General features: G+C 40.7%; 1 protein-coding gene across 1 annotated transcript; it reads right to left on the reverse strand.

The window, feature by feature from the left end:
- Positions 1–889: 889 nt before the first annotated feature.
- Positions 890–1,243, reverse strand: LOC138873156 (uncharacterized). The gene has a single exon (XM_070151596.1). The coding sequence runs from the start codon at positions 1,241–1,243 to the stop codon at positions 890–892; it is 354 nt and encodes a 117-aa protein (XP_070007697.1).
- Between the last annotated feature and the right edge of the window lie 12,256 nt (positions 1,244–13,499).

Consider the following 13,499-nt stretch of genomic DNA (forward strand, 5'->3'; position numbering starts at 1 on the left):
TTTTGGGGATACAATGCACCTAAACAGTTAACCATTTCTATTATGCATTTGATCGGTTGTTTGCATCATCCCGGCTTTCCCTAATTTTCATTTTGCAACTTCTCTCTTTTTTTCATTCTTGCTTTTCTTTGCTTGATTCTTGTTTTTCTTTTATTCCCTCATTTTCTCTCTTGTTTTGCTATTATTTCCCTCCCACAATTCTCTTGTTTTCTCTCTCTCTTTTTCTTTCTCTCTTTTTTTTTCTTTTCATTTCACGGTTATGATCGAATCCTATGGGGATTGCCTACGTATCATGACGCCGCATGAATCAGACCAAGCATAGTTCTGGGGATAAGTGTAAAAATAAAAATAAATAATAAAAAAAATGTTTTGGAGTTTTCAAATTTTTTTATAAAATAAAAACGTCTTGATTACAACGGCTCATCCTATAGAATTTAATCATAAAAACTAACAGACTCGAAAAGGGAGACCAATAGACTCCAACAGAAAGATGAAAATACAGGCTCGAAAACAGACCAACAGACTCCAACAAAGAAAATGAAAATACAGACTCGAATGAAAATCATGAATACATCAATGCCTCAACTGCTCTAGGGGCTCGCGGGACATCAACCGGTCTCGCCACGAGCCTATGCACAAGATCCCCTTGAAGACGCTCCAGGTCACTCATTATTTGGTGAACAAAGGTCATTATCGCGGCAAAGAAGGTGGTTCTAGTCATGTCTTCACATTCATGGCACTTTATGATGATGTAGTCAGCAATTGCTCTAACCCTCTCCCTGATGATACCTTTTTCTTGGAGGAAACGCCCTATTTGCTGAGACCTAGCTTCTAGTATCTGGGCATCATGATGGTTTTGACCCTGCAGCTGTTGCATATCTTCCTCTAACTAGGCCATTAATGCATTGCAATGTTCCATTTCTACTTTAAAGTTCTTAGCTTGCTTGGCCATCTCATTTTCGAGGGTAGTTAGCCTTTTCTTCAAAGTGGTGACTGTTCCCTCATATTTTCTTTTCAACTGTCGGACAAACTCTGCTCGTCCCTCTATATTCTTCGCTAACTGTGCCCGGGCCCTCGCTAGATTACCCTCAGATTTTTCCAGATCATCCTCACACTTAGCTAATTTCCTCTTGAGACCACTTATGAGTCTTTCATCCTTTCGGCTCTTTTCCTGATTCTCAGCAACTATTTTCATTTTTTGGATCTGTGCTCGAAGGGCCTTGTTTTCTAGAGCCAATTTCATCTTATCCCCTTCATCGGCCGTGGCTTGTACACTTTTGTCAAATTTAAGATCCCGGATCTATCCCTCCAATTTGCTTATGGTGGCTCTATAGTTTGCCTCTTTTGCCAACCAATCCAATTGCCCATGCGCTCCATCAGTGAATTGTTGGACATGGGGACTTTTTTTGGGCCGTTCGGGCTCTTGATGGACTTGGGACCTTTTACCGTACCAAGCTGTGTAACTAGGCTCCAACTCGCCTCTGGATAGATCTCGTACCTGAGTCTTTGGCTCTAAGAACCTACATTGATGCCAAATTTGATGCACCCTTTCTTCTAGGAAAGCAGCTTTTGGTTCCAATTTGATGACCTGTCGACTCAAATCCTCATCATGTGGGATGGTCTGGTACTTGCCTAACTGGCATAGAACTCTGTGCGGGGCATAAGGTTGAATGCTCCGGAGACCAATCAATAGAAGAAAACACACCTCAACCGATATGTAAATGACTTTACTAACCGAGAGCCACCCGAATGTCCATTCAATCTTGTTTGCAGTCAAGGAGCTCAATTGTGCAAACCATGCTTCTGTACCGTCCGGAAACTCATAGCCCTCCACCCGTTGTTCATGTTTTTCAATGCATTGAGGACCGGTCATACGAAGGTTCATGTACCCCGGACGGTGACACAGGTGTTCCTCCATCTAGAGTTATAGAAGCATATTGTATCCCTCAAAAAACTTTCCTCCTTCTCGGCAAACAGTCAAGGATCGGTAGATTTCTGCCAAGATCATCGGTACAATGGTGCCATTTGCCTTTTTAGTCATGAAGTCGGCTATCCCTACAAGCCCCAATTCTATATTTCCATCCTTTCTCGGACAAATCAAAACACCCAGGATTGCTACTATGAAAGTCAATCCCCGTCGAGCTTCCCATTTATCTTTGTTTCCCGAATGAGTGAGACCGGTATCTGGCATCTCAAAACCACGGGGATTCCAGTAACATCGGTACAAGAAATAGAATGTGCAAAATCCTTTAGCCAAATTTCCGTCTTGAACTTCCCGACTAATGCTTAGAAGATCCAGAAACTTATGAGGAGTTACTGTTGTAGGCGCCATCGGGTATTGATTTCTGAGATTCCCACTAAAACCAGTGTAGCCCGCTATTTCCTCGAGCATAGGAGTTAGCACAAAATCGGCAAAATGGAACACATTATGTGATGGGTCCCAAAAGGGTATCAGAGCCTCAATTATATCCTTCCTCGGCTTAATATTCAGAAGACCAACAAGACCCACCCAAAGCTTTTATCACAGTTTTTCTACTGACTTCCCCCAGATCATTCCACCACATATGGAGCTTTAACAGGATTTCCTCGATGATTGTGAAAGGTTCATTTTCAATCGTGCTCATCCTGCACATTTATTTTAAGTGATTGATACTGTGATTCATTTTGACTCAAGAGAAAACACCCATTTTCACAAAATTTACGACAAAAATATTCTTGCAAATACAGCCCTTCAGCACCTCAAGAAAGAAATTTTTTAGGGCTGTGTTTGTTAACCAACCAAAATTTTGAAAAAGGATCTTAGGTGGCTATTCTTGCAAAAATATCCTTCCGGCGCCTTTTGGGGGCATTTTGGCTATTTTGGACATGAACAGCATTACCTAATTTATTTAGCGACACTTCATATTTTGGGGGTTGTTTTTTGCAAAAAGGAGTTGGACCCGATGAGGGTTGCCTACGTATCCCACATCCGGTGAGAACCAAACTTGTGTAGTTCGGTCAATTTTGATGCAACAGAAAACACAAACTTTTGAAATAGCTTTTTTTCCTTTTTTTCTAAATATTTTGGCAGAGTTTTGGGGTATTTTGGACACCAGGTTTTCCACAGCCGGGTATTTTCTCTCTCCCACCTCAATTTGGTTTTTTCTCCCTTATTTTAGAAGCCGGTCAACATGCAATCCGAGTCAAATAAATGCGCAAGTAGCAAGTAAAATGCATCAGGATGGCCTTTTGATTTTGGGTACACCTGTCCTAGATGGACACAACCCCTGTGTTGAGTCCCCAAAGTCAAAATGCACATGATGCAAATAAGCGTTCCTACTAGGAATCCGGCATGAGACTATGGTATACTAGGTTTGAAAACCTGGGTTTATTTGTTCTAGACCTGGCTTACCCGAACGGACAGCTTGAGCCGAGGGGGGGCAGCGTACCGGGAATATAGAAGCTTCACCGGTTTTGCAACTTGTCCGAGCCTCGTTTTAAAATTGGGATATGACTCTAATAGAAAAGAAGTCACATGAAGTGCACAATTTCCAGATGATTTAGAAGACTCATAGAGAGGAGGGATTCGTATTAATTTATATACAATTCAACAATATCAAAGCGATAAAGAGCAACATTTAGCACATTAGGCCCAAGCATGTAAATAAAACCAGATAATAAATAAAGCCAAATATAATAATTATTCTAAGCTCTAATTCTTGAACCCTGAACCAAAGATTCTGGGTTCTTGTCCCCAGCAGAGTCGCCAGAGCTGTTACACCTCTTTTTTACTACCCCCGAAAGGGTGCAAGGGAGTTTTTTCTAATTTAAGTGACAATCGAAACAAGATTATTTATTTAAAATCAGAGTCGCCACTTAGGATAGTTTATGGCGTCCCAAGTCACCGGTTTAAAATCCCAAATTGAGGAAAGATTGACTCTATTTTATAGTCCGCGAACACAGAAATCCGGGTAAGGAATTTGTTAACCCGGGAGAAGGTGATCGGCATTCCCGCATTTCCGTGGTTTTAGCACGGTCGCTCAACTATTATAATTGGCCTAATTATCTGATTTTAATTACACATTTTTAACCTATGTGCATTTTAAACTTTAAAACCGCTTTTATTTATTTAAGGAATTGTTTCAAGGTTATTTAAAACATATCGCAAGCCACGCTACATGAAATGCACCCGTGATTCACGACACGTTCTATTTAACCTTGTTGGAAATTAGAACCGGGCCACATGAAATGTACCCCCGGATCTTAATAGCTAAGATAATTATATATTCAACGCGCCTAAAGCAAACTACGAAGTTCATTTTAATGTCTAAATTACATTTGTGAGGACTAAATACTTATGGCACACCTCAAATCTATGCCTTGATCTAATCTTATGAGGGCCATAAATTATATATTTGTTGATATGGCACACCTCGATTTAATTACAAAGGTCATTTTTAACTAGGCTTAAATGGTTTGATATTAAAGAAACTATTAATTGTGAGCACAATTGGGCCATGGGTTGTTTCAAAGAAATGGGCCAAGTGTGAATTCCTTGAGTTGTAAAAACCAGATTGCCAAATTACTAAAAAATGACAAAGAGTCAGGCATGTTGTATACATAATCCCCAGCAGCCCTTTTAAATGGGGGTCTGGGCTCGACAGCAGGCCCAAAAGATGGTAAGGCATACAACTCCCCATTTCCAAGTGACCTCAAGGTCCAGGCCTAAAATAAATCCAAATCTCATGAAAAACGAAGACTGAGGAGTGTGGCAACATTTAAAACTTGAGGAGACCACTTGATCCCAATTGATTAGCATCAGTACACAGCCATAACGATATGAGAAAATAAAACTTTAAATGCTACAAAACCATACTACACGTCTAAGAGAAGTATTGCTTTAAATTCGATTGAGCTAATTACATGAGAACAAAAATAATTGTATGAAATTTAAGCCTCAATCAAAACCTCTTTAATACAAACAGTAGCAAAAATCCCACGAGATTAACATGTGACTACCTTGAATCTAAAAATCACATCAACTTTCAGCAGAATTAGACGAAAACCAGAAGCAATTCACCTTATACCACATCAACAACATGAAAAGGCTAATAGAATACACATAAGATTAAACTATTACAAAATATGAATGAAATGGAAGAACAGGGAAATAAGATTCAATAAAAACAACTTGTATTTATCATGTATCCACATTCGAATTGCATGTTTACACTTCATATGTTATTCATAGATCAAGAAATACTTGGAAGTCAAGAGAAAAACAAAGAGAGTGAGGGATTTAGCAACAGCAATAGATCAGCAACTTTAGCACCAATTTCCATCCCATTTTTAGATCATTTTAAACCTAGATGAGCAAAAAATCTTTGAAGCTTCCAAATTCTACCTAACGATCAAGATTAAAAAGGAAATCCAAAGCTAGTTTTCACCAAAAGATGCAGGAAATTTTCTAAGTATTTTCAGAGTCCAGGGCTCAGCCGTTTCTAATTTTTTTAATGTTCTAATCTCTGCTTCTAAATGAAAGAAAGCAACCTTATATAGAAAGTCCTTAGGGCATCAGAAATGATTTTACCATTTTATCAATTACCCCTTCCCCAATTTTTTTAACTCAGTTTAGAACCCCAAATTTTAACCTGTTTGTTAAGTCAATCCCCTTTCCCACTTTCCAGGCAATTTCCCAAGTGGTTGACGAAGATTCCTCCCAACCAATTCCCTAAACTACCCTTTACAAGGTTGGGAATTACCTTTAGAGAAACTCAGCTTATGGGTTGAAATAACCCAAAACTAACCCCATAGCCTGACAACCCAAAATTGACCCTTCCCCTCTTTGGGCTTCTGACCTAAGAAGCCCAATATCTAAACATCAACAGCCCATAAGAAAACACAGAAGAAAACCAACAGAGTTTAACTCCTGATATCATAATTTCAAAAAAAAACAAAAATGAAAAGGGGAATTGAACAAAATCAAACACGAAACCAAATTGACAGTCTCAACAATGTTAACTGCATATTAAACTAACTATTAAAAACCAATCATGACTTAATTTTGTCATGCAATCAAAACGATTTAATCACAGAAGAAAAGAAAAAGAAAGAAATAGAAAGAGACGAGGATGGGAATAAAACAAAAGACGAAAGAAAGAAAAATGGACGGAAATACCTAGAATAGGCAGATGGACAGTGGGCTTGAACGGACCTTCGACACTTTCGATTTTGAGCCGAAATTGGCATTAATCGCGTGTTCTCGTTGAGAACAAATGAATAATACCAATTTCAACCCTAATCGTTCATGGAAGCTAGAAAATTTGGAAGATTTTTCTTTTCTTCTTTTAGATCCAGCACTGGTTAGATTTGGTGAGAATTTGGGAAGATATATCGGTGGATTGGGAATCAGGGTGAGTGGTGGTTGTATGATCGAAATTTTAAGGGATTTGAAGGTCAGTCGCCGGTGGAAATGGCGGATGTTTTGAGGACGGCGGGCTAGGGTTAGAGGTCTGGGAGATAGGGGAAACTGAACATGGGTCTTAGGGTTGTTTGGATGTTGTTTGGACCATTATAAACGAAAAAGGGGGGACTTTCACGGCCCTTGGATTAGATGAAACGAGGGGCCAAGATTTGTTTGAACTAAATGAACTCAAAATGACGTTGTTTGAGTTGTCTTGACACCTGAAGGGTTTGGACCGGGTATGGCTCAACTTTGGGCCTGGAATTCGACGGATTTGGGGGGAAACTCGTTTGGGCTATGACAAATTGGCCCAAAATCAACAGCCTTTTGATTCTCTTTCTTTTCTTTTCAATTTCAATTTTTCCTTTTCCTTTTCAAATTAATTAACAAACCAAATTAACTCTTAAATTAAAATAATTTATCAAATTAAGCTAATTACTCGTCATAGTATTTTCAAAAATTAATTAATTCCTAAATTAAAAGAAGAACTATGAATTTAAAATTAAAAGGTTAAAAATGCAAAGTGGGTCATTTTTTGTGATTTTCATTTTTATAAAACAACTAATTTACTAATTAACCTAAAAATTTAAAAATAAACCCCAAATGCAAATGCAGAGTAATTTTATATTTTCATGATTTAAATAAAAATTAACATGCACAGAAACATGCAAATAATTAAGAAAATTCTACAAAAATTCCTAAAATGGCAAATAATTAACAGAAACCCTATTTTCTTGGGATTTTATAGGAGTATTTCATATAGGGCAAAAATCACGTGCTCACAGTGCTGATCCATCGCGTAAGAGCCACTGTAGCCAGCCTATATTAAGAGGTCATACCGACCCAACGCGTAAGAGCCTAAGAGCCAGCTTAAAAACTTAAGGGTCGATGAGCTCGAGTCGAAATCCGACTCGGAGACTGAGCCCGAAACAATTAACTAAAAATGCCTAAAGGCAAATGCGTAAGAGCCTACGAGCTAGCCCAACAAGCCTCAGAGCCGATTTGCAAACTTAAGGGTTTCACCTCGAAGCCCAATTCATCTGGCTAATCATTGACGAACGTCAAAATTTAAAGCAAAGGAAAAAAGAAAAAAGATGAAAAACAAAAAAGCCTTTACATATATGTTGGAAGGTTCACAAAGGTGCACTTACAAGGTCTATGCCTGAAGCCCTTACAAGGGCAAAAAATCAAATAAAACCCTAATCTACCATCGGGGCTATGCCTTCGACGACTCCTTCGAAAATTGTGATTTCAACAGCACTGGCCATAACCCCCGGGTTTTCAACGGCTTCTCCTCATTTGGGGATCTCGCCTCCATCTTCGTCATCTACCGAGTCACTGTTCGACTCGTCTTCAGAGGAAATAGGGCCACGGCCTCCTCTTCTAGGGCCTTCACCCTCTCGATATCAGCGTACAAATTGATGACCCCCGCATATATATACTCGAGAGTCCGTCTCTGAGATTCTAAACGGGCATGCTCCACAGCTCGGGTCAATCGCAACTCGGCCTCCTCGGAGACTTTCCTGGCCAGAGCATTTGCAGTAGCAGCATCCTCTTTATGAGAAGACACGAATGCCTCGGCTTCAGTCCTAACCTCGGATAGCGCAACAACCAACTCAGTATGAAGACCCTTATACTTGCCACTCTCCATCCTCGCGTCATCAAGTTGAAGCCCGACTGAGACCACCTCCCCCTGAAGGGTATCTCTCTCAGAGACTATCTCACTCACGTGCCGTTTGAGAATTTCAGAGTCCCTAGCTCGGATTTCCTCTTTCATTAGGACATCTTTCTTCTCAAGCTGCAAAGATCGACCCGAAGGTGTCAAAACACTGAATTCGGATAAGCATATAGACGAAAAGCAAGAAAGAACTATATAACCTGCTCAATGAGATGAGTCCTTTCTCGGGACGCCGCCTCCAAATGATCCCCAAGGCCACGAAGTTCCTCCTCCCTCTTGGTAGAAAGAGCTCTAAGCTCATCAGCTTTCAAGGTGAGCTTCCTGTGCTCACCCTCGTACCGAGTCAGCTCGGTTTGAAACTTGACGAAGGTCTGGTTGTAAAGCACCTTGGCCTGGAGCCATGAAAGAAACAAGGTTAGCAAGAAAAACCGGGACACCAAACAGAGTCTACAAAAAGATTACCTGCTCACAGAACCTGTCGATCTCACTGAAAATAAGCGAGGGGTCGAGTTCAGGTTTTTTCTCAAGCGCAGCAAAAAGCCTTTTAAATACATTTTTATCTCTGGTGGACGTCCCCACGTCGAAGGACTCTTCATTTTGAGCATCATGCATCTCCCTTGGAGAAATAGTCGATCCGAAAGGGGAATCTCTCACTTCAATAAACCCGACTGAATCAATCTGGGCTACCTCCTGTCTCTGAAGAGCTTCAGAACTAGGCTCCCCCATACCTCCTAATGTAAGCACCTCAGCTAGAGGAAAATTTTTGCCGGGGATATCACCCAGCGCACTCTCGAAAGCCTCTTCAGTCCGAGGTAGCACAACAACGGAATCAAGTTCCAATTTGGAATCCATCGACTCTACAGTATGTAGGACAGTTAGGTTTTCTCCCCCTGCGGGTTCTTCTGAGGGATCATCCTTCCTTTCGCCTTCAGCTCGGGGACTCACTGGTACTTCTGGAGTTAAGGTTGCTGAATCAGCCTTAGGTTCTTCCATTTTGGTTTTCTTCGATTTCGAGGAATGATTCGACGACCTCCTTCGCCTTTTCTTCTCTTCGTTAGGTTCGGTGCATCCGCTTCACCAAGCGATGCTTCCCTCATCAAGGGGACCTCCCTCAGACCTGCGCAAATGCAAAATATAAACCCCGTGGAGTGAAGATGCTATCAGCAGTAGTTCTTTTATGAGATAAAATTATAGCAGAAGTAGAGGCTCACTGTGGTCCTTGGCTTCCCATCGAGCCTGGGACAGATCGCGCCAGACACGCTCAACGTATGGGCAAATCGAATCCAGTTGTTTGACCCAGCTCGAGAGGTCCTTAATCGCATTAGGATACACTGCAACGGCTGCATCAGCGGAGGAAGTCAGTTCATGGGGAGATGTACCTAAAAAGAAACAAGAGAATATTTAATCAACATATCTACTTACGTTTCATATTCCACCTTTCAAGGAACGGCATCCTCTCTACTGGAATCAGGTCCGAAGTCCTAACTTGGACAAAACGGCATATCTACCCTTTGTTCCTAACCTCGTCGGTACAGGCAAAAAGGGCTTTCGAGGCCCAATAATGGAGCTTAATCAGGCCCCTATGGAAGAGTCTGGGAGTATACATCCTGATCAGGTGGTCGACAGTGAAGGGCATCCCCTCAATCGTGTTCGCATAATATCTGGTCATGTAAACAAAGCGCTAAAACGAGGGATGAATTCGGCTGAGAGTCACTCGGTATCGTTTAGAGAAGTCAAGGACCACAGGGTCTATTGAAGGTGAGGATGGCTCCACCGGGCCAAAGGTAAACGGATAAGTATACACACTGAGAAAGCCAGCCTTGTATGTCGTTATGTCCTCCCCCCGAGAAGGAATTTCCACCATCACCGCGTCCCCCCAGCGACAGTCGGCCTTCACCCTTTCGATGTCTGCTATTGAACTAACATATTGGGACACAGGTTCGCATCGTCCCGACTTCGAAGAAGGTTTTTTGGTCTTAAAATCAGAGGTCATCTCAAAAGCTCCTGGAATACATTCACCGATGCGAGGGGGCATTATTGCTTTACCCTTAGACGAGCGCGAGGAAGAAGAAGGCATATCTTCCTGAGGAACAGAGGTAGAAGTTTTCGTCATTCTTGTTAAGAGATTTCAGAGGAGAAATGAAAATGGCCTTTCAGAAGAGAACACAAGGAAGGAGTAAGAAGAACTCTTTTGAGGGCTTGGTGGTGCAGTGGAAAATAAGGAGCGAAAGAAGAAGTATTTATAGAGGTCTAACATGCATGTTGGAGCGGGCCAAAGGACAGCCAACCGATGTAATTAATTCAAAGGCTTTTAAGGGCTGTGTGGACGCGACCTTTAGACGCCTCATTTTGTCATGTCAATCGCTTGGTAGGGAGTGAATACCGTCATGATGGAAGTGTCGAAGGCGCAGGAATTTGAGATCGTTTCTTATCGTTTTACTCTAAGAAATGCGGGGACTATCTGTATATGGGTAAAATCGGAGAGCCCAATTTCACTATCATTATGTCTTTCCATAGCTTCACCTCAAAGGCCCGGGGGCACAGTTCGAGGTTTTGACCTCGAGGGTTCTTTATTCCTGACCTCGGGGCAGCACAAATCGATGGTTATCATGGATAAACGGGAAGTTTCCTAGGCACGTGCTCAAAGCTGACAACACCTACAAGAATAGTACCAGTCTGTACCAGACTGCTAAGTAGATGTACCAGCTACATTTCTTTGTAATAAATGCATATGTACTATGTTGAGATTCATCCCTCCTATATAAAGGGGGCCTCTAAATAAAAGAACATTCTCTGCTCTCTAACTTAAACACATTCTCCTTTGATTCTGTTATTTACATTTATTGCTTACATTTATTGTGCTCCATTAATTGTTCTTCATTTATTGCTCATTCTTGATCATAAAAAGCTCTTATCAAAGTTCTTAGAATTGTTAGATCTTCATCGGTCGGTCACAGCCAAGCGCTCAGCTCGACCTTGAGGCCTCGTATAGGCCATCTCGAGGCCCCGAATCCCGGCCACTCGGCTTGCTTAACATACTGCCTTCGAACCCTTATCTCATTTTCTAGTCTCACACTTAGCATTTACTGTCTAACAACTAGCATAAAAATAAATCACATATTTTTAGAACCACAAAATCAAATCTAATTGTAATTACCATTTCCAAGGTAAATAATTATTAATTTAATTTGGAGAGTAAAACAATGTGTTTTTCACTAGCCTTTTTTTTATAAATACTTTTGCAAAATTTTACTTATAATGCAACTCTTCAGTCAGTTTCTGAATAAAGTATATTTTAGTTTTAAAAATTAAGAAATCGATGGTTGATTTACACCACGATCTCGGTGTATTTTCTTTGTACGTGAAAGAGGATATTCCATGTTAGCTCTACCTAAGCTAACTCCTTCACAGAGTTCATTATGTTTCAACAGAGTATATTCAAAGTACAATCAAATAGCCTGTTAGGCCAAGACAAAAAAATCTAGCTTATTATGAAAAGTGTTTTTTAAAAGTGGTTTTTGAAAAAGTATTTTTTGGAAAGATTTAATTTGTGTTTGGCTAATTAATTTAAAAAGCACTTTTGAGTAATAATGTGTGTTTTACCAAGTTTTTCAGAAAGTGCTTGTAATTATTAAACGAATAAAGACATGAATAGATTTACTTAATAGTTAATATTGTAAGCACGTGATTTTTAACCCTCCCCGAGAATTTTCACATTTTTAGCGTGAATATGTGAAATTGGGTCTAGTATAGCTATTTTAACTATTTTACCTTATTTTGTTGCAAAAAGAAAAAAATCACAAAATATATATATAAATTTTAGTTTATGTATTTCTCATAAACTTGAAAAATACAAAAAAATTGTACTTTATTTTGGTACTTTATATAAAATTCGAAAATTACAAAAAAATATAATTCTATTAATGATTTGTAGTCATTTTAACTTTGAAAAATACAAAAAATATTACTTCATATTTTATCTTAATATTTAAGAAAAACGAAAATTACAAAAAAAATAGTTTCATTAATATTTTGTAGCTATTTTAAATCTTTAAAAAATATTTTAAAAAAAATATATAGTTTTGTTTAAATACTAGTCTTATTTTTGGTAGTTATTTTGCTTACATAGGACTAGTTAAGCAACGTGTTCCTATTTCTCGGGTCCGGGCAAAAGAATAATATTCGGGTTCAAACTACCCGGTTTTAGGCCTAATTTTCGGACCTAGCCCATAATAAACCGTGTCCAGGACACGTGGGGAACCCCACCACGCGTGGGGGACATATGCCTTGAACCCCACCACGCGTGGGCTCATTTTCATGGGCATTCCAATACAAAACACGGACGAAAGCCAACAGGAAAGGGGGATTTTTTTTGAAAAATTTAAAAAGCAAAAAACTACTGTTCCGCTTTCTTCTTCAAACGAAGAAAGAAAGGAAACCTACTGAGAAAAAACGAAAAAAACCAGTGACCACCGGACCCCCCCCCCTTCACCTTCCCCACGTCCAAACGCTCCAAACACCACCACCACACGGACCCTCCTCCTCCCAGCTCCACCATCGTCACTACCCAGTCCGACGAGTAGCAGCAGCGTCGTCACCTCCACTGTCCGAACACCACCCCGTCACCTTCCCCCAGCCCGCGAGCTCCAGCTCCATCTCCGCCTCGCCTGCGTCGACCAAACGACACCACCAAACGACCACTCCGTCCCGACCAGCTCCCCCATCACCGTCGACCGAACATCATCAACAAACCACTGTTCCTCCATCTTTTTTTAAAAAAAAAAAACAAAAAAAAACTACTAGAAAAGCCCTCGTCGACCACCGGCGTGCACTACCAAGCACCAGACGAGCCCGTCTCCTCCATTGCTGCCGCTTCTACTCCCTACGTCCAAACAACCCACCAGCTTCGTCGCACTCCCCTCCGTCGACCACTGCCCGACGACCAAACAACCAGCAAACGCCCACCTCCATTAACGCCGGCCCCTCACGCCCAAAACCTTCAACCAACCCACCTGCTCGTCGACAGTTGTGGGGTCCAAGCTCTCCGTCGAGGTCGTCTTTGGTTCGTCGAGGTGTTTGTCCGAGGTTTCGTTGTTGTTCCTCGTTCAGTGAAGTCCGGCTTGAACTCCGTCGGGGTCGTGTTTGTCGTCCTGAGTTTGCCGAGGTTCAAAGGTTAGTAAACCTCAAGTATTAGATAAGGAAATGTTGCGTTAAATGTTCGAAGATGCAATATATAAATTGATATGATAATTTTCTGCTTATGTTTTCACCATATGCGTTTTGTTCATTTTTTGGTGTTATGTATTTTTGTTTATTTGATATCCTTCAATTAAGTAGGGTTAGTTATTCCACGACACAGTTTAACGTCAATTTGTTCGT

Source organism: Nicotiana sylvestris, chromosome 7, assembly GCF_000393655.2.
Source record: "Nicotiana sylvestris chromosome 7, ASM39365v2, whole genome shotgun sequence".
Lineage (NCBI taxonomy): Eukaryota > Viridiplantae > Streptophyta > Magnoliopsida > Solanales > Solanaceae > Nicotiana > Nicotiana sylvestris.